Source organism: Grus americana, chromosome 10 (assembly GCF_028858705.1).
Source record: "Grus americana isolate bGruAme1 chromosome 10, bGruAme1.mat, whole genome shotgun sequence".
Classification (NCBI taxonomy): domain Eukaryota; kingdom Metazoa; phylum Chordata; class Aves; order Gruiformes; family Gruidae; genus Grus; species Grus americana.
Window position 1 is genome coordinate 2,651,453 of NC_072861.1, and position 18,116 is coordinate 2,669,568.

At 58.1% G+C, this 18,116-nt stretch overlaps 1 protein-coding gene across 1 annotated transcript; it reads right to left on the minus strand.

The window, feature by feature from the left end:
* Positions 1–4,304: 4,304 nt before the first annotated feature.
* On the minus strand, positions 4,305–15,708 carry INSYN1 (inhibitory synaptic factor 1). The gene is made up of 3 exons (XM_054837557.1): positions 15,586–15,708; positions 14,527–15,271; positions 4,305–4,997 (listed from the first exon to the last, which is right to left on the minus strand). The coding sequence occupies exons 2-3, from the start codon at positions 14,707–14,709 to the stop codon at positions 4,314–4,316; spliced, it is 867 nt and encodes a 288-aa protein (XP_054693532.1). The 5' UTR covers positions 14,710–15,271; positions 15,586–15,708; the 3' UTR covers positions 4,305–4,313.
* Between the last annotated feature and the right edge of the window lie 2,408 nt (positions 15,709–18,116).

The window sequence follows — 18,116 nt, forward strand, 5'->3', positions numbered from 1 at the left end:
TCCAGCAAGCTGTGAAATTACAGATTGGCAAGTGCCAGGCGCAAATGAGGATTAATTAGCGTGCCATGGCCACGAGCACCCATTTCAGGTCCGTGTCTGGCCAAGCTTGGCTTATACATCTCCATCCCGTGGCTGCCAGGAGGGCTCTGCTGGCAGAGCCCGGAGAGGAGCGTGAGCAGGGGAGCTCCTGGTTGGGGTTTTAGTGCCAAATTGCATCGGGGTGAATCCGTAACCCAGCGCTGAGTCACCGAGTGCCCCGATATGTGACTTGGGGGTGCCCCTGAACCCACCTTTCTCTTCCACCTGGGATGCCCTGGGCTGGGGAGGGGCGAGGAGGCGAAGGGATGCAGGATGCTGCAGTAACTCCCCAAGGAGAGAGGGCTGAGGACAGGCACGGTTTTGGGGTGCTGCGAGCAGTGTGGGTACGCTCTGCTCCGTGCAAAGCTCCTCGCCTCCTCCCCGTACGGAGGAGATAACAGCCGCCAGCGAGTTATCTGGCTCCGAGGCAGGAGATAAGCAGAGACGGGGAGGATGCGACCCCCGGCTCGCTGCGCCGCGGAGCAAAATCAAGCTGGGAAGATGCAGCTGAGCTGTAGCTTTTTTTGTTTGGGGGGGGGGGGATGCTCCTTTTCTTCCTCATGGAGCGAAGCCGGAGAGGTGAGGATGAGGAGGGAAGAGCCTTGACGTCCCCCTTACAGACAGATTTAACTCCTGAAAGCTGGAAGGCGAGGCCGAAGGCGCGCTCCTCTCGCAGCTATAAAGAAGCATCATCGTGCCAAGCGCTGCTACATCGCTCGCGGCAATCCAGCTGTGGAACGGCGAGGAACAAATAAGACAAGATGCTGTACGGTAGCGGAGGCAGGAGGCACAGCCTCTCCCTTGGAAAACAAAGCATTTCTCTTCCAGCCGCAGCGAGCGACCAGCCCCGAGCGGTGCTGGGGCGGAGGGGGGGGAGCAGTTAAAAATCCAGGGATGCTTTTACCAGCTGATGAGCTACAAGGGGGCCGGTCGTAGCCTGGTCCGAGCCAGGGCGATGGGATTTTGGCTTCTCTGGGCGGGGGGAGAGCCTGGGATGAGCCCAGGGACCCAGTTTGGGCTCGCCGTCCCCTGCAGAACTGGTCTTCCCAAAGCCCAACCTTGAGCCGGAGTTGTTCCTTAGGCTGGAGGATATCCCGGTATCCACTCTGATGGCTGCCCTTCACGTCTGTGAGACATAGCGAGGCAGCTTATTTTGGGGGGTGGGGGGAACTTCCCAGCTGGATTTTGCGAGCCGGAGGGATTGGGTGAGCTCGGAGGAGTTTCTTCAAAACCGCAAACCCCAGCAGAGCCTCCTGTAATTCAGGTCGACTCAAATGGGAACTGTGGGGAGGGTCAGAGCCCGAGGATTCGAACATGAAGCTGAAATTCTGCTTTAAACTCCATCAAGCCCCGGCTCTGGCCGGAGCAGCCGCCGAACATCCTTCCCGGCCAAAAATCAGCAGGGTGCGTGGCACAGGTACCCGCCGTTCTGGGTTGCTGGCCAGTCCATGTCCTTGTTTTATTTGCTGATGGTTTCTTTATTGCTTCTTGGATGAAACACAATCCCTTTGCTTCTTCCTTTTTCCAGCACCGGTGACTCTCTGCTTGCTGTTTCGGGTGTTCCCAAAGAGGTCTTGGGGTACAGGATGGGATGGGGATAGAGGACAGGGACATTGCCAGGATGCTTTGGGGTAAAATCTCATTAATTTGTGAATATATGGTGTCAAGAGAAAGACAAGGTGTTTTCCCGGTCCAGCTGCATCACCCGTCACCCTCCCCGCATCCACGGGCTAACCCCAACAAGGTGGATCTTGTCCCTGCGAAAGCAAAGTCCGTTAATTCAACATCGTTAATAACTGGGTTGGCGGTGCAATCAACAACGTCATTAATAACTTTCTTAACTGGTGTAACGAAGCAATTTTTACTAGTTTGAACGGTTTCTCCACGTTCGCCTTAATAATCACGCCCATCCTCTTGAATTTTACCCTAAAATACCCCCCCAAAAACCCAAACCATCAGGTTTTCCTGCTGAATAATAATAACAAAACTATTTTGGGCGTGCGGGGGAGCAGCAAGGACACCGCCCGTGGTTCTCTGTATATCACCGGTGCCTTTTATCGCCCCTTACCCCGAGTGAACGGGAGGGGAGGAATTGCCCCCCCCCGGCCCCGCTTACCCCTGTTTTACGGAGGTTTTTCCATCCGTGGGCACGAAAGGTTAACACAGCGCTTATCGCCGCCGTCGCTTGGATTTATCGGAGAGCGTGAAATAAAGCTTGCACAGCTATAAATTCAGTCTTAATAGAAACGTGGCGGGGGGGGGGAAGAAGCTATTACCCTTGTCCGTATGGCCCCGGTTGCAGGTTTAAATCCCCAGCCCTGAGCTATGCGGGAAGCGGAGCTTTGCACCCCCATGCTGTGCCTCAGTTTCCCCTCTGGCTGCTTTTGCAGCTCATTCCGGGGTTGCAGGTGATGCGGGTGCCCCCAAATCCGAATCGTCCGAAGAAACTGTCTCCTTACGCGGCTCTGGCTGCTCTGAATTTTTCCCCTCGCGCTCTTCCTGGTATCCTTCGGGACGAGTTATTAAAGAACAAAGCTACATCTATTAATCATGCTTTTACGACGAGACCGGGCTGTAAAAAGCTCATAAAACCACAGAAGTAACCAGCTGTTGACGCGCGGAGTAACGGAGGGAGCGGAGAGGAGTTGTTCCATCCCACGTCTCCCCGTGCCGTTCCCCTCTTTGGGATGCGGGATGGGGGATATCCCATCCCTTGTTGGGATAAACCAGGGGCTGATGGTCCCCCTCGGGGTCCCGGCCCTAGGGGGTAGGGGGAGATGAGGAGGAAGATGATTCAGCATCAGCATCATCTTCCTCCCATAGTCCCCTCTGCAGGGTTCTTCCCTCTCCCAGCTTTATCCGGGGCTGGGATGTCCCGGTGAGGACGCGGATGGATGGGTAGGTACGCTGATCTCCAGGTGACGCCATGTCCCTTGGCTCCTAAAAACTAAAACTAAAAAGTAATTCAACATAATTCAGGTGAAAGGCTTTTCTCCTGCTACGATTTGGGTTGAATTCAGAGTGTTTCGATCACCGACGCTGCTGCTTTGATGGACGTTTCGTAGGAGCAGCCCGTGGTAGCAACGCTGGGTGACTCTGGGGTGACACACTTGGGGTCGTACTGGGAAAAGGCTTGAAACGGAGCATCTCTGACCTGGATTAAAAATATGGAGTCAAGGTGATGGGTTTTTTTTTTTTTTTCTTTGGCTGCCAGGTTTGGAAAAACCACCGTGGTGCCAGGGACGCTCGAGGGCTGGTGGTGCAAATGGATCTCTGCGGGAGGAAGAGCCGACGGGGAGGACACAGGGTGTTTGTCCCCAGGACCAGGTGCTGCACCGACCCCTTTGGATGCTGAAGGCTTCGGCACAACCTGGCAGCCGAAAAAAAAACCCCCAAGGGTGGATTCGGAGGCCCAGATTCCTTCATTTTTTTAGAGCAAATCCACCTTTTTTTCCCTTAAATTGGGGCTTTCGAAATGCCAAACCAGAAGCGGGTACCTAAACGAAAGCTGGAGACGTTCCCAGCATCATTCGGAGATGGTCGCGAGACTTCGAGGTCACTAATATTTCCCCTGGACCTGGCATAAAGGATGGAAATTGGGAGGGGACCGGTCCCCCATCCCACCTCCCCGGCACCGCTGTGGTTTTGCTCTCTGCAAGCCCCTCTCCATCCCTCTCGGGCCACGTGCCGACCATGGAGGCGACAGCTCCGGTGACATCCCCGCTCCGCTCGGACATCGGATGTGACAAAGCAGATGACACCGGCTCTTCTTAAGCCAAACAGGGATAAAATGTCCCAGGGAGGGACATTTGCCCCCTCCAGCCCAGCCACCCTCCCTACCCCCCCACCAGCATCCCCACGTCCCCATCCATCCCCTGGCCACGGCCTCGGATGCGCTGGCTCTCCCCTTCCCTCTCTTGGTACATATATACATATAATATATATATGTTATTGTTGTTATTTCTCCATGATGGACGGTTTATTGATCTGAAGCTTCTGTCCACAAAAAAAAAAAAAAAAAAAAATTAAAAAAACCCGATTTAAAATTCCCTGAGCCTTAAAAATGACGGGTAGGGAGTTGGGACATTTGTCGTCTTTGCCACCTTTTCATGTTGATTTTATTATTAGTATTGATTTATTGAAATATATATTTATATATATATATTTTTCTGTCCCTCCCCAGGAATCCCCCCCCATCCACCCACCCTCCCCAAATCCGTGCGGCGGAGCCGGCGTCAGTTTTTATTTTTAATTTTCTGCTTGGCCGGGATATAAGGCAGCACCGTCTGGGTGCTTTTATCGGCTACAGTCTGCGTGCTGCTGTTCCTCGTCAGCCGCCGCGCCGGGTGTCCACCACCACCGGCGGAAGGATGCTTCGAGGGTGGCCCCGCCAGCACCTTATGGCCGGGTTCCTCGGGGCCATCATCCCCTGGGGACACCGTGCTGTCACCGTCCCGGTCGTCATCACAGCACAGAGCGTGGTAAAGCACCTTGTCACTGAATCGGACCCGTTCCCGTGTGCCGGCCGGCCGGTGATGCGAGATCTTCTGGCCGGCCGTCGCGCCAAAGGCTTCCTCGCTGGATGAATCTGGGGTCCCCCCACCCCGGGGACCGTTGGTGATGGGGATCCCCCCGTTCATCAGCCGGTAATCGGGCTGGCGAACCGGTGGGGGCTGCGGTTGCGGCCGGGGGGGCTCGGGACCGTCGCCCGGGTCGGAGGGGGTGGAAGCATCCAGGAAGGAGCAGAACTCCCAGCTGTCGGAGAGGATGTCGGATGCGGCGAAATCGAGGGGTCCCAGCTCGAAGGCACCTCCCCCCTTCTCGCTGCTGGAGGTGCTGCTGGCCGTCGCCGTGGTCCAGTCGTCCGGCTCCAGCTCGAACTCGAAGTCGGACGTCAGTCGGTCGATCTGGCTCACCACCTGCGGACAGATGGACGGACGGACGGGCAGAGAGGAGCCGCTGGACAGGATCGTCCCGTTTGTCGCTCCGTAATAACGCCGCATTCCTAAAGCTCTGCCGGTTTCCCCCGGCATCACCAGTGTGATGAGCTGGGAGGTCTCAGCCCAACTGTGGAGCTGCTCCGGGACCCCCTTGGCAGGGACCGAAGCCCACCCAGCAGCACAGCACCCATGGGCCCTGAGCAGGCAGCGAAGCCTGGGGGTGCCCCTGGGTGCTCGGTGCAGCAGGATGGCCCTGGGGTCTGCCTCGTCCCCTGAGTGTCACCCCAAACCCCCTCACGTACGGTCCCTCCTTGGTCCCTCATGCTTGACCATGGGGAGCCACCAGCAACTGTCACCTCTTCCCCATGGAAAAGGCAGCTCCACGGGTGGGGAAACTGAGGCAGGAGGTGGAAAATATTCCCAGGGTCGTGTGACAACAGAGAGAGCATCACGGGAAGGTGGGGAGCTGTGGGCATGGAACGACCTTGCTGATGGGCAGGGCTGGAAGAAGACCTTCCTCGCCATGGACCGCGGTCTCCATCTAATGACCTTCAGCTGCAAGAGGGGTCATCGCCCACCTTCAAGTCTTTAACCCCATCCAGCTCAAGGGTTTCCCAGCACCGAGCGCAGCACTAATCCTGCCTGGGGGCTCCCCGATCCCACCCAAGCACCCATTGTGGTGGCATCTGGCTGGAGCCGTCGCCGCGTCTCCGGGAGCATCGTGGTGTTTCTTGGCTGGTGTTTCTGCGTGTGTGTGTGCGCGTGCGGGGGTGTGCGTGGCTTTATTTTGCGTGGGAGGCAGAGCGCGACGTGAAAATTCAACTCGGCAGCAATTCGAAGTGTATATTTTTGGCAGGGTTCGTCTTCCCCCCCCCCTCCCCTTCTCCGGGGGAGCTGGCAGAGGGCCTGGCCGGTCCCAGCGCTGCCAAGCAGGAGGTGGGCAGTGGCAGACGGGGGGGTGCTGAGGGGAACCCCTTGACACCCCCGTACCCATTTTCTGGTTATTTTTCATTACTGCCTTTCTCTCCTCATCTTTTTCCACGCGTCCTTTCTTGGTGAAAATCGGCCACAAGTTTCCCAAAATAAGGGAGGGAAGACAAATCAATTGGCAACATCTTGCCAGACACGTTTTATTTCCATCTCACGCCACCGAAAAGCCCTACCATATCTCCGCTGGTGCCACGGTTCATCAACGGGTGTTGGACCTCCTCATCCACCAAGGATAATTAATCACGGCACATCTCCCCATCGTTTTTATGCTGCTGTTCTCCCAAAACTCCATTTTTCCGAGCACTTTTGTTGGGGTAAACCGAGTCCTCGGGCTCAGACACCCCATCCCATCGTGTTGGGTGGCCAAGAGCGGGCACCCCAAGGCTGCCGTCACGGTGCCAGGTTGTCCTCGGTCTCTGCGTCCCGTTTGCTAGACGCCGACGGGCGGGGGGTTCGGGTCAGCACCATAAATCACTAGAAACGCACCGTAAACCATGGCTCAGCGGGGCAGGCTCCTCGCAAAGCCCTCGTGGTGGATGAGGACGTGGGCAGAGTTAAGGGTAATTTAATATGTCTGGGCATCCGAAACCAGGAGCCCGGGGGGATGATTACGCTGCCAGCAGCCAAAACGGCTCCGTTACACTCTGCTGACCTAATTTTAATAAAATTCCCATCTTCGAGCTCCAAATTTCACTTGTTCGACAGCCCTGCCCATGCAGCTCTCCCACTCTGCCAAGCTCCCGAGGAGACGGCGCCGAGCACGGGGGACCCTGACCCCCCCATTTGCTTTTTTGGGGGGGATCCAGCTGTAGGTAGGCAGAACCCCCCTCTTTTAAATCAGCTGCAGGTCCCTGCAGGACATCTCCAGGCTCTGGCTGCAGCGAGGACCATTTCTCAGGCCACCGAAAACTGCGTGACAACCTGGGGACAACTTGGATGAGCATCTCTGGTGGATAAAATAGCGTCACCTCCATGGCAGGGGGGCACAACCCCAGGGGGCACAGGGGTGCGACACGGTTCGGGTGAGGGCGATGGGGCTGGATGTGTGCTTTGCTACCAGCTGGAAACATGGAGCAGAGCAATCGAGGAGCCCCCAGGAATGGGGAGACCCTTGCTGAGACGGGACCTGCTTGGTGTCACCAAGAAAATGTAGGTCGAAGGGCTGGGGGATTGCTGCCTGGGAGCGTGTGGGACATGTTGGCAATAAAAGACACCAAAAAACCATCTTTCCAGGGGAAAAAAGGGGTGCAGAGGAGCCTGGATGAAGTTTAGGTTGGGTATGAGAGGAGCGCTCCCACCATCAGACCTGAGCACATGGTGATGGGCACTAATACACCTTAATGGCCCCAAATAGCCCCACCTGGGAACCTCACCCCACCCTGCCCATGGCCCAGGAACCCATATAAGCTCAGCCCAGGGCTAGAAGTCCCCTCTTGACCTGTCCCTAGCCCCACGAGGGGCTTTTCTCCTGGATGGACCTCTTGAAGGTACGTTGAAGCCCATCCCTGGCCCTACCTGGGGGGTGGACCTTGGACCTACATCACAGCACTGTCACCTGGAGGGACTTTGGGGCCCCAAAGCAGGGTAATGCTGTGAGCTAAGTGCTTCTCATCCCAGGCAGCAGAAGGCAAGGGGCTTTACCTAAGCTCCTCACCCACGATCTCTGACTTATTTTTCCTGCCTCCTTGCCCACGCAAGACCTCCAGAGAGGACAGGCAGGGACCCATCCATCCTTTAAGCTTTGGCTTTGAAGGGTGCTGGGGACAAGCTGGGAGCATCCACACCAGCATCTGCAACAAAGTCTTGAAATTAGAAAAGGCACTTGCTTCTGTTCCCAATGCATGAGATTTCTTTTTTTCTTTCTTTTTTTTTTTTTCTCTTTTCTTTCAGGGAGAAAGGGTGAAACTCGAGGAAAACAGGGAAAAAAAAAAAAAAATGATGTGACCTCTTCTTTCTCACTGACAAGAAAGAATTAGGAGAAAGGGCAGGAAAAGAGCAGTTCCTGGGAAACACCCGGCTATTATTATTTTTTAATAAGGCAGCAAATGATTCTGCTGAAAGCCTCAGCTCAAATGAGATCACCTCTGTTTTCACGAAGGCTCGGTGATTACAACACCGGGTTCAGGGCAAGCATTTCCCTGGGCTTCCAGTTGGGTCCCCGCTCCTCCTCATCCTCGTTAAAGTGACCTGCTGTGATTTGTGCTGGGTGGGTGCGTCCCCCATCCCGGTCCTCGTCCCCCATCCCGGTCCTCGTCCCCCATCCCGGTCCTCGTCCCCCATCCCGGTCCTCGTCCCCCATCCCGGTCCTCGCCATGGCACACAGGGATTAGCGTCGCATCAGCGGTGGCTCACTCGGGGCTATTTTTAGGAGCGCTTTTCTATTTTAAATGGGTGGTGGTGGCAGCAGCGGGGAGGGGGGGTTAAATACCTATGTGACACTTGGCACCCGCTGAGGATTTAAATGTAAAGTAGGATTTGGGCTTTTCCCCCCCCCCCTTTCTCCTTCCTGAGGCAGGTTGTCAAAGATTTTTAGCCCAGGCCATCGCTGCTGGCAGGGGGAGCTGGGGTGAGAGCGATGGGGAGGAAGGAATGGATGGACCAGATCCCATCCCGCTGGGATGGGGTGGTTCAGGATGAGACCCCGGTGATGCTCTCATCCCCCAGGAAATGGGGTGGCTCTGTCTCCCTACGAGCACGCAATAAGGGTCGGGGTGTCCCCGACGTGTGCTGGAAGTGCCATGGGGGGGGTGACCAAGAGGTGACGTGTCCCCTTCCTCCCTCACCTTTTTGGTGAGAGCAGAGCATCCCTGGTCAATCCGAGGGTACCCGGCAGTGGGGAAATAGGAAGCAAAAATAATTCCCCTTCGCCTCGCGCGTGGTGGCACCAAGGGGCCTCATCCTGCTGCGCCCCAGTGACCTGAAAGCAGGTGCTGGGTGGCCAAGGGATGCTCGGCTCTGGACCAAAGCGACAAGCTTTGAGCAGTCAGAGGATAAATGTGCGCCAACCGGTTCACCCCCACCCCCAAAAATACCCCAGTTCCCACCATCCAGCCCAACTGGGAGTGCTGGGAGCTCCGCTCGCCCCACGTACGGTCCCTGCACCCAAGGACGGTGCTGGCAGCCAGGAGCTTTCCAGAGAAAAGCCTGGGTGCCCCAAATCGAGTGCCCCAGCTGAGGCAGATGTTGAACATCTGCAGCATCATTGTTTTTTAATGGGATTTTTTTTGTTATCGGCTTGATTGCAGCTCGGAGATTCCTGGCTCAGTGGTTCCACCGTCCACGTTTTGGCCGTACTCTTCCCTATCGAGGAGCTAAACCTCCTGGAAGCTCGAGAAGATGCTGGAGAAGGGAAGGATGAGGCCAGGAGGACGAGAGAAGACTTCAAAGGCTTCGTCTGAACGGGCTGCGTGGCTGGTAATTAATTGGTGATGCTCGTTCCCGAGGCCGGGGAAGGGGTTGGAAGATGCTGGGATCAAAGTGGTGGGATCTAACGGCCCCTTCATCCCGGCACGGCCTTTGAAGAGGATGGGGCGAAGCAGATCGGAGCTCGGGGCGGGTACCGCTGGGCGAAGCGTGTGTGTGTGTGGGGGGTCTGGGGAGATCAAAGCGGGGGGACGGGGCACTGCGCTGCCTGGGGTGTCTTTGCTTCAATGATGGGGGGACCTGCGTGCGTGGGTGTGTGTCCCCTCGGCCGCCCTCCTGCGAGATGTTTTCCCAACCCAGAGCCAAGCGTCTCGTCCCCAGCCGGGCATTTTTGTGCATCCCTGACCTCACGTTTCCTTAGCTGTGCACCTCCAGCAGCACATTTTGGGGTCCAAAGCATCTTCCTGTGCTACGCAGCTGCTTTCCCAGGCTGGATCCGACCCATCCAGGCCCCGCGCCAGCTGGGACACGGAGAGGATGTGCAACGGGACCGTGTAGCCCACGCAAAAAAAAAAAAAAAAAAAAAATCCCTGACCCTGTTCCCAAAACATCTCAGAGGCGTTCGACACCGTCGCCTCGAACATCAATTCCTCCCACCACCCCAAAACCTCCGGCAGACCTCCCCCCAAGACCAAACACTCCTGGAGCGGGGACCTTCCCGCATCTCCCAAACCACTTCCCGGCACAGGCAAGGCGAGTAAATATTTAATAAGGAATAAATGATTAATTGGAGCTCGCAAACCGAAGCTAGGTTACAGGGGCCTCTCTTCCGCGAGCTGATGCTTATAAACGAGCGTGCCGCAGATCTCGGGATCATCTGCTACAACGTCACCCCCTAAATAGTTGGAAATCATCACGCAGATCTCAAAACCGTGGCGTTATTAGAATAATAACAAGCCTCCTCCTCACTGTAAACTTTCCCAAGCGTTCCCAGCTAATCACCTATTGATTACAGCGTTATTAAGGTATTTATTATCACAAGGGGTTGCAGGGAGGATTTTCCCTCCTGCAGAAGACTTGGGGGGGACCCCTCGGTGCTGTTTCCCTTGGTGGTGGGACCCCATTGCTCCCACGTCGGGGGGGGGGGGGGGTGCAGGAGCGACAGGACCCATCCCATGGGATTTTGGGGGGGATTGCACACAGGGAGACTTGCACAGATATTTATTTTTATTTCCCACCTCTGAATATACCCCACGGATGGTTTCCAACCCCCAGAACTAATCAAAGGGATTCCCCCAAGGTTGGGAAGGAGCAAAAAAAACCTTGCAGTGGCTGAGACCTCCTGGGATATCTTTTGTTTTTCCCACCTCCCCCCGTGGCATCACCCTTATTCCCGCGGGGGGGGGGGGGGAAAGGCCAGGGGCTGGCAGGAGGCGCGTGGGAGGGCAGGCAGCGTGGCAAGCGCTCTCGGCGGAAGCGCCTTCCCTGCCTGCCTCCTGCCTGATTTCTACTTCCAGTGTGCAATTTCAATCAAAGATTTTAATAATCATTTTCCCCGCACATAATACAGCCCTGTCTTGGAGTGCTGGGGAATAATTATATACACAAAAGGGAAAGGGGGAGAGTGGGAGCGGAGAACTGGTAAAACAGCATCCTGAATCGAACGGACATCTGGAATGACAGCCTTCAGGTGGGAACGGCTCCCGGGAGCCAGGGATGATGCTTGAACCAGGGGCCGGTCCTGCATCGCATCCCCACGGATGGGCCAGCGGAGCGGGGCTGACCCGGGGTCCCCCGCTGAAGCATTCCCCCCACCCCGGTGCATCCCGCAATCCCGGCTGAGTCCGGGACTCAACGTCCCTGCTGAAGTAGGGACAACCTGGGAGAAAAGCCTTGTGTGAGCCGGAGCTGGCTGCGCCTGGAGCTGGCAAGTGGTTTTGGAGCAGGAATCATCCCTGGGTGAAAGCCCTCGTGCCCACGTAGGGCTTTTGGTGGCTTTGGGAGATGTTTTTGCCAAGGTGGTTATGACCCGTCTGCTTCTTCCAGACCTGCAAATTCCTGGCACCCAGCTCCTCTTGCAAGAACAACCTGGAAGGAGCAGGTCTGGCATCACCCAGTGCCTTCCAGTATCACCCAGTGAAGGCTCTCTGGCTCCATGGGTGCCTCCGGTGCAGCGGGATCGGGTCCACGGCTGCCCTCGGCGAGCACATCCAGCCCTGCGCCCCAACCCAGCGGCGAAGCCCCGAGCAGAGGAGATGGCTGCGGGGATGGACATTTCCAAAGCCTCCCTGGAGTCTCCACTGGAGAACACACCAATATCACAAGTACCAGGGCCCTGCGGGCACTAACGGGCTCTAATGACCCTGAGCAGCCCCTCCTGGGACCCCCATGAGCCCATTTAGGCTTGGGGCCATCAGTCCCTGCTTGGGGCTGCAGGGCTGACTGTCCCTAGTCTTGTCCCCACGTCCTGGCCTTCACCTCCAGATGAGGAAGAGCATCGTTATGTGCAAGGCAGACAACCACAATGGCTAATTTTTTTTTCACTGTTTCTTTCACCAGTGTCCTAGAGCTTACGATTTGCCAGCCTGATGTCTACCACATACTTTTCTGGGTGGGTTTGAAAGACACTTCCACGTAAGGTGCTCTCACAGAGCTTGCTCTGAGCCATCCAGAAGACAAGGGGTTGAATTTCCAAAGCCTCTAATGCCCAACATCTGCTTGGCTTGGGGAAAACCAGACCTTGGTTTCTTTGGAGCTGCTGAAGACCTGTTTAGCGTGGTTGGACCGGTGTGTTCTAGCTCCGGAGCCTGGTTTTGTACCGAGTTTTATGCTATTTTCTGTAAATTCAACTAATTGCTGCCAAGTTATACGGTGTGTTGTAGGAGCTGTTGAGAAGGGTTGAAGTTTAGGAGCCCTCTCGTGGTGGGGACCTCGTGGCTAGCTCTGTGCTGACCTGGCTGTGTTGCTCCATGATGTGAGGAGCTGTTCCAGGGCAGCTATGGGATGCAGCCTGGGAGGTCACTGGTGTCTAGAGATGTGCCAGCTCCGTGGCAAAGTCATCTTCAGGCTACAAGAAGCCATCTCATGGGGCATGGACCTCCTCCTTGGCACAAAGGCAGGGTCTCCCCAGGGTGAGGGGCAGAGGACAGGTGCCCTCTGGCCACCCTCTGCTCCTCAAAGCACAGGGACCTGCTGCGCTCAGCTCAGCTCTTCTACCCTCCGACGTTATTCCTCCTCCTTTGAGCCTGCTTCCCAAAATGTGTCCCCCAGGAATGCTGAGACACCTTTACCCGTCCCCTGAGTCCTCAGGCCACCTTGTCTTCTCTGCTCTGACACACGCTGGTACGGCCTGACTTGGGCAGCCTACCAAGGATGCCGCAGGGACGCTCGAGGTCCTTCTGGCCCCGAGAGATGGATGAGGACCCCGTGGAGCCACCCAAGGCTTGGTGGGAAGCACAACCTGGCCTCAGCTGTGAAACGGTCAGAGAATTGTCCCATCCTGGACCTCCTTATCCCTCTGCATCCTCAGCAGGAGGGATGCTGGTATGGTTGTGGTGGTCCCACCTGGCCTTGAATCCATGGGCTCAATAAAAGGGGCCAATTGCCATCATCCTCACTTTAAAGGCCTCTTTAAGCTCCTGGAGGACCATGAAGTGAGCTTGGACTAAATGGAAAGCAGCCCTGCCTCCTGATTATTACTATTATGGCTATTTTCAATTCATCAGAGATTTGTTGAAGGGGTTTTGGGCTCCCCCCGTTGGTGTTGCAGGAATCGGGGGGGGCTTTTTGCTTTGGGTGGCCGGGTTTGCTCTCTGCTACAGGGAGGACCGGCAAAGCCACGAGAGAAAGGAAAACTTCTAGGGATGCCATGGCCAGGTCGAGCCCTCGTGAGGACCCGGTGGGGTGGGATGTGGCATCCCCCCGGTGCTGGCTTTCCCAGTGGGATGGCCTCCCTAAAATCTCCCGCACCGAGCGGAGCCATCGCAATGGAGGACACCGCATCCCAGAGGATGCTTCAGGCTGGAAGGTGTCACCTCCCTGACCACGGCCATGTCTGCACCCAGGATGACGTTGGTCCACTTGCATCAACGCTCTCTCGGTGGCACCCAACCGTCACCGACCCACGCGGGGCTGCTCCGTGGTGGCCCCATCGCAAAACCTCCACCAATTTCTGCCCCTTCCTGGGGGGAGGAGACGGGGTTTTGTGCTGCTCTGGATATAACCCCATGCTTGGCTCGGGCCACGGAGAGGATGCGAACGCCCGCCTGCCCTCTTGCAAAAGCAAGCTGCCCCGCTGCGCTCAAGGCCACCACATGATTTCCATCCACCGCTTTCCCTGTCACCTGCAGAGCTGTCCTAAATTACCAGCCCCATCCAGGTCCCCTTCCCCTGGAAACATGCGACCCAAACCCTCGAGCCACAAAAAGATTAAATTCCCCACCAAACCGACTCTGCTGTGCCTCCGCACCGGGAGGAAACTCCAACCACACTTTATATATGTGTCTGTGTATATATGTATACATGTATATATATTTTTTTTTTTCAGGAGCAACGGACCCTGACAGCCAGGCTACGGGACAGCCAGTCACTCTGGCCCCCTGCCCACCCCGTGGACCACCCCCCCCATCACACCCAGGGCTGATGCCATATTTTTGGTGTTCTCCGCAATGCCAGAGGGACCCACCATCCCCTCTCCATCCACCTCCCTGGTTTAAAAGGGGCCTGGAAAACACCTCCCCAAGCGTCCGTCCCCCTCCCCGGTCCTGCTCCAGGCACAGCGGAGCTGACTGTGGCACCGGCTCCCCCAGCCCCCGTGCGTGACCCCACGGTGCTTCTCCCACCACCAGCACCCGCAGGGCCGGTGCCTCGGCTGGGCCCCCTGACCCCGAGCAAACCCCGGCATCAAGGTCAAGGGCAATTTTACAAACCATAGCTATTTTTTTTTTTTTTTTTTCCCCTTAACTTCTCCCCCCTCTTTTTGAAAACCAGGCTGTGCCACCCCAGGTCGCTCCTGGGGCTGACGGGTTGCGGGTGCTGAGCTGCCGCTGCTCCCCCCGCCAGCCCGGCCCCAGAGGCAGGGGACGGGCGGGGGGACGGGGACAGGGCACCCCCATTTGGGACCAGCAGCTACCGCCACACCCCGGTGCTTTCCTACCTCCCGGAGTTCCTTGGCCACCTCCTTGAGCTCCTGTAAGATGCCTTCCAGTTGCCCGATCACCATTTTCATCCGACTCCGGATCCTTTCCCTTTCGCAATTACTCTTGCTGCTGCTACAATTGCTGCTGCTGCTGCTGGGGTGGTCACTGGGCTGCCTGTCCTGGCAGGTCCGGGAGTCCATCCTTCCCTACCGGCCTCGGTTCCCGGCCCCGACGGCTCTGTCCATCCTGCTCCCCTCTAGCCGGGTGGCCTGGCGTCCACGCAGCCCCTCTCGGCCGGGGAGCTTTCAACATCTTAACGTTCCCCTGCCTCCAAGAAAGTCCCGGCCGCACGCTCGCCTCCCTGCGAGGTTGGGGGGCTCTGATTCGGAACGGGTAGCGGGGTCGGGATGCAGCACGCGGAGTCAGGAACGCTGGGAAGGGGGCTCAACCGGTGGCCGCGGGGAGATGTGGGGTGGCCATGGGGCGAGCGGAGGAAGGTGAGCGCTGCCTGGTCGGGTGAGCGGGAGGAGGAGGAAGAAGAGGAAGAGTCCCTTGGATGTCCTGGGAAGCTAAAATCCAGCGGCTCACGCCTTGCCTGCTCCCCGATGCTGGGGAGGAGGACACGGGGCTGGGTGTCCCCACAGAGCGACGCTGCTCCCTGCGTCGGACCCTCGCTCCGGGGTCGCCAGCTCCAACGCTGGGTGGAGGTGGGGGGGGTCTCCCAGCTGGGCGCAGGCGTCCTGGGGAGCCCAGGGTCCCCTCCTGCAAGGACAGACAGACAGACAGACAACGTGAGGGAGCCGTCCCTTCTGGAGGCAGAAAGCTGTGGCGGGGGGGCTCTGTCCCCTCCTGCTTTGCCTTGATCTCAGCCCCAGCGTGAGGATGAGTCCCCGGGTACCCCCCCCCCCCCAGCAGCACCCCTTAACTAGTGGGGGGAGCAGGATGGAGCCTGGCGCTGCCCCTGGCATCTCCCCACTCCTACCCTCCTCCTGGTTTGAGACCTGGGCACAGCGGGGTCTGGCTGGGACGGACGGACGGACAGACAGGACAGACAGCCGCGCAGCCCAGGAACTTACCGTCGCGGGCAGCCAGATCCAGACCCCCCCTTGGCTCCAGTCCAAGCTCTTCCTTGTCCTTTTTTTTTTTTTTTTTTCTTCTCCCTTCTTTTACTTCCTCCCCTTCCTCCTCCTCCTCTTCCTCCTCCCTCAGGGCTTTTGCGTGGCACACGAGGAGTCCGGGGGCCACTTTCCTGGAAGGGGTGAGATGTTACCAGAGGTGACAGCCCGCCGTGGGGGGGGGACACACACACGACACACGTCCCGGGGGGACCCCTCTGCTTTGGGGAGGGGGTGTCAGGCAGCCCCCTCCCCACCGCCACCCTCCCTCCCGGGTTCAAGCCCCAACCCCGCCCCGGCCGGAGAGGGGGGAAAGCCCCCCTTACCCCCAAATTCTCCCCCCCCCCCAATTCCCTCGAATACCCTTCCGCCAGCACAGTGGGGTGGGGGGGCGCATCCCCCCAGCCCGGGGGTGCGCACAGTGAAGGCGGGGGGGGGGGGTCCCCGGCATGCTCGCATCTCCATCCCCACTACCCGCATCCTCCATCCTCCCTGGTACCCGCATCCTCCGGAGCACCGGGGATGGAGGATGTCGGTACCCGCAGCTTCCATCTCCTCTACCCGCATCCTCCATCCCCCGGTGCCCGCATCCCCGCATCCTCCATCCCCAGCACCTGCATCCTCCATCCCCGGTCTCCTCATCCTCCAGCCCCACTACCAGCATCCCCACTGCCCTCATCCCCCCCCTCCCATTCCCCTTCCCCTCCCTCCCCCGGTGCCCCCGGGACCGACCGGCGGCAGCGATACCGGCTCAGGACCGGCCGCCCCCTGGGTGCCGGGCGGGCGGAGCGGGGCGGGCGGCCCCCGGTGCCCCGGGCAGAGCCATGGTGGGGGGGGGGCGGGCGGGCGGAGAGGCGATGGGCGCCCGGCCCCCGGCCCCCGGCCGCAGCCTCCCCGCTCCCCGCGGCTCCCCGGTTCGGCTCGCCCCGGCGGTTGCTGTGTCAGAGAAAGGGGCCGAGCCTCCGCCGGGCGAAGGGGGGGGGGGGGAGGTGGTGGTGGTGGTGATGGGGGGGGCTTAAAGGGACCGGGAGCCCCTTTGCACGGTGTGGAGAGGGGAGGGGGGCGGCTGAGCCAAGGGAAACTGAGGCAGCGCTGGGGTAAGGGTGTCCTTGCTTGGGGGAAGGGGGGGGCCTGTGCCTCAGTTTCCCCACTCGGTTCCTCCCGTCTAAATAACAGGCTGGTCCCTTCTGAGCGTACGATGCTCCCTCCTACCCCCCCCCCCCCCCCGTGGGTCATATTTGGGGCCAATATCTGCAAGATCTGTAAAAAACCAGTAGCGCGCCCAGGACGCAGGAGCGTCATCCAAGCAAAGGTCCCTGCTGCAGGACTTGCCTGGGCAAGAGGAGAATAACAACCACCGGCCCGGGTGTGCCAGTGGGGAGGGGGGGGGGTCTGGTCTGGGGGGGACCCCAACGAGGGGAAGGAATCGACCCGAAGCAGGGATCCAGCCTGGGAAAATCCATCCAGTTTAGCAGCAATGGGAGATTCCTGTCCTAGAGCTGAACCGCGACGATAGGTGGCAATCCCAGGTCTGCAAGAGGCGAGGCGGCGTGTGCGCATACGTGTTATTTATTGCCTCCTACCGGGTATGTTCAAAAGTGCTGAACACACTTTTTGGCGTGGACCCGAACTGACTCATCCTTTAGTGAGCAGCTCGTCACGAGATGATGCTTCGGGGGCGGGGGTGGGGGGGCTCTTCCCATTCCCACGGGGCATACGGGTCGGGGTCCAGAGGTGGATCCCCGGGATGGCACGAGCAACGTCTCGGTGCACAGCCTTACCGTAATGATATTTTTCCAGGGTAACCGCAAGGCTGGTGGGAAGTTTTCAGCGGGAACCTCCTCCGTGCAATAATTTGCACCTAAAGCTCAGCTGCGGGCAATGCGGCCGCCCGGGTCCTCGACGACCACGACACTCTCCTCTGCTCCCAGGCTCTGATTTTCCTCTAATAGATTGATGGCAGCTCACGCTCTGCCTCTGCTGTTAACCAGGCAGAGCCAAAAATCAACGGGGATATCAGGACAGTAATTTGGGGAAAGAATGGAGGTGGTAAAACTGAGGTGGAGGTGCTGCTCCTGGGAAATCCACCTTGGACCTGCGATGAGGGACCGGGCGAGGTCTCACCTCCGAACACGCACAGCAGATGCAGGGAAGGCAATAAAAGATATGGAATGATTTTGGCCAGAGGATGACCTGAATAAATTACAGCGGGGAATAAAACGAGCGGCTGAGAGGTGGGCTGGGGAGGAAACACTGCTCCATCCATGACTTGCTCTTCCCCTCTTCTGTAGGTGTCTGCTTGTCACCTCGGTGATGGGCAGTGGCAGCCCAGGGGCTTCTGGTCTGAGCCAGGGTGATAACAGATGCTTGAAAACTCTGGAGAGTGGGACCCTGAGTGTTGGTGCTGCCCAAAAACCCACCTTGGAAAGTCCTGTCCATGCTGGTGAAGTTTAGACAGCAGAAACGGCCCTGCAGGGATGTCCAAAAGCCTC

Excerpts from the sequence above, each read along its gene's own strand:
- INSYN1 (XM_054837557.1), bottom strand. The coding sequence starts at position 14,709 with ATGGACTCCCGGACCTGCCAGGACAGGCAGCCCAGTGACCACCCCAGC. Across the intron at positions 4,998-14,526 it reads TGGCCAAGGAACTCCGGGAG|GTGGTGAGCCAGATCGACCG; the intron begins GTAGGAAAGCAC and ends ATCTGTCCGCAG.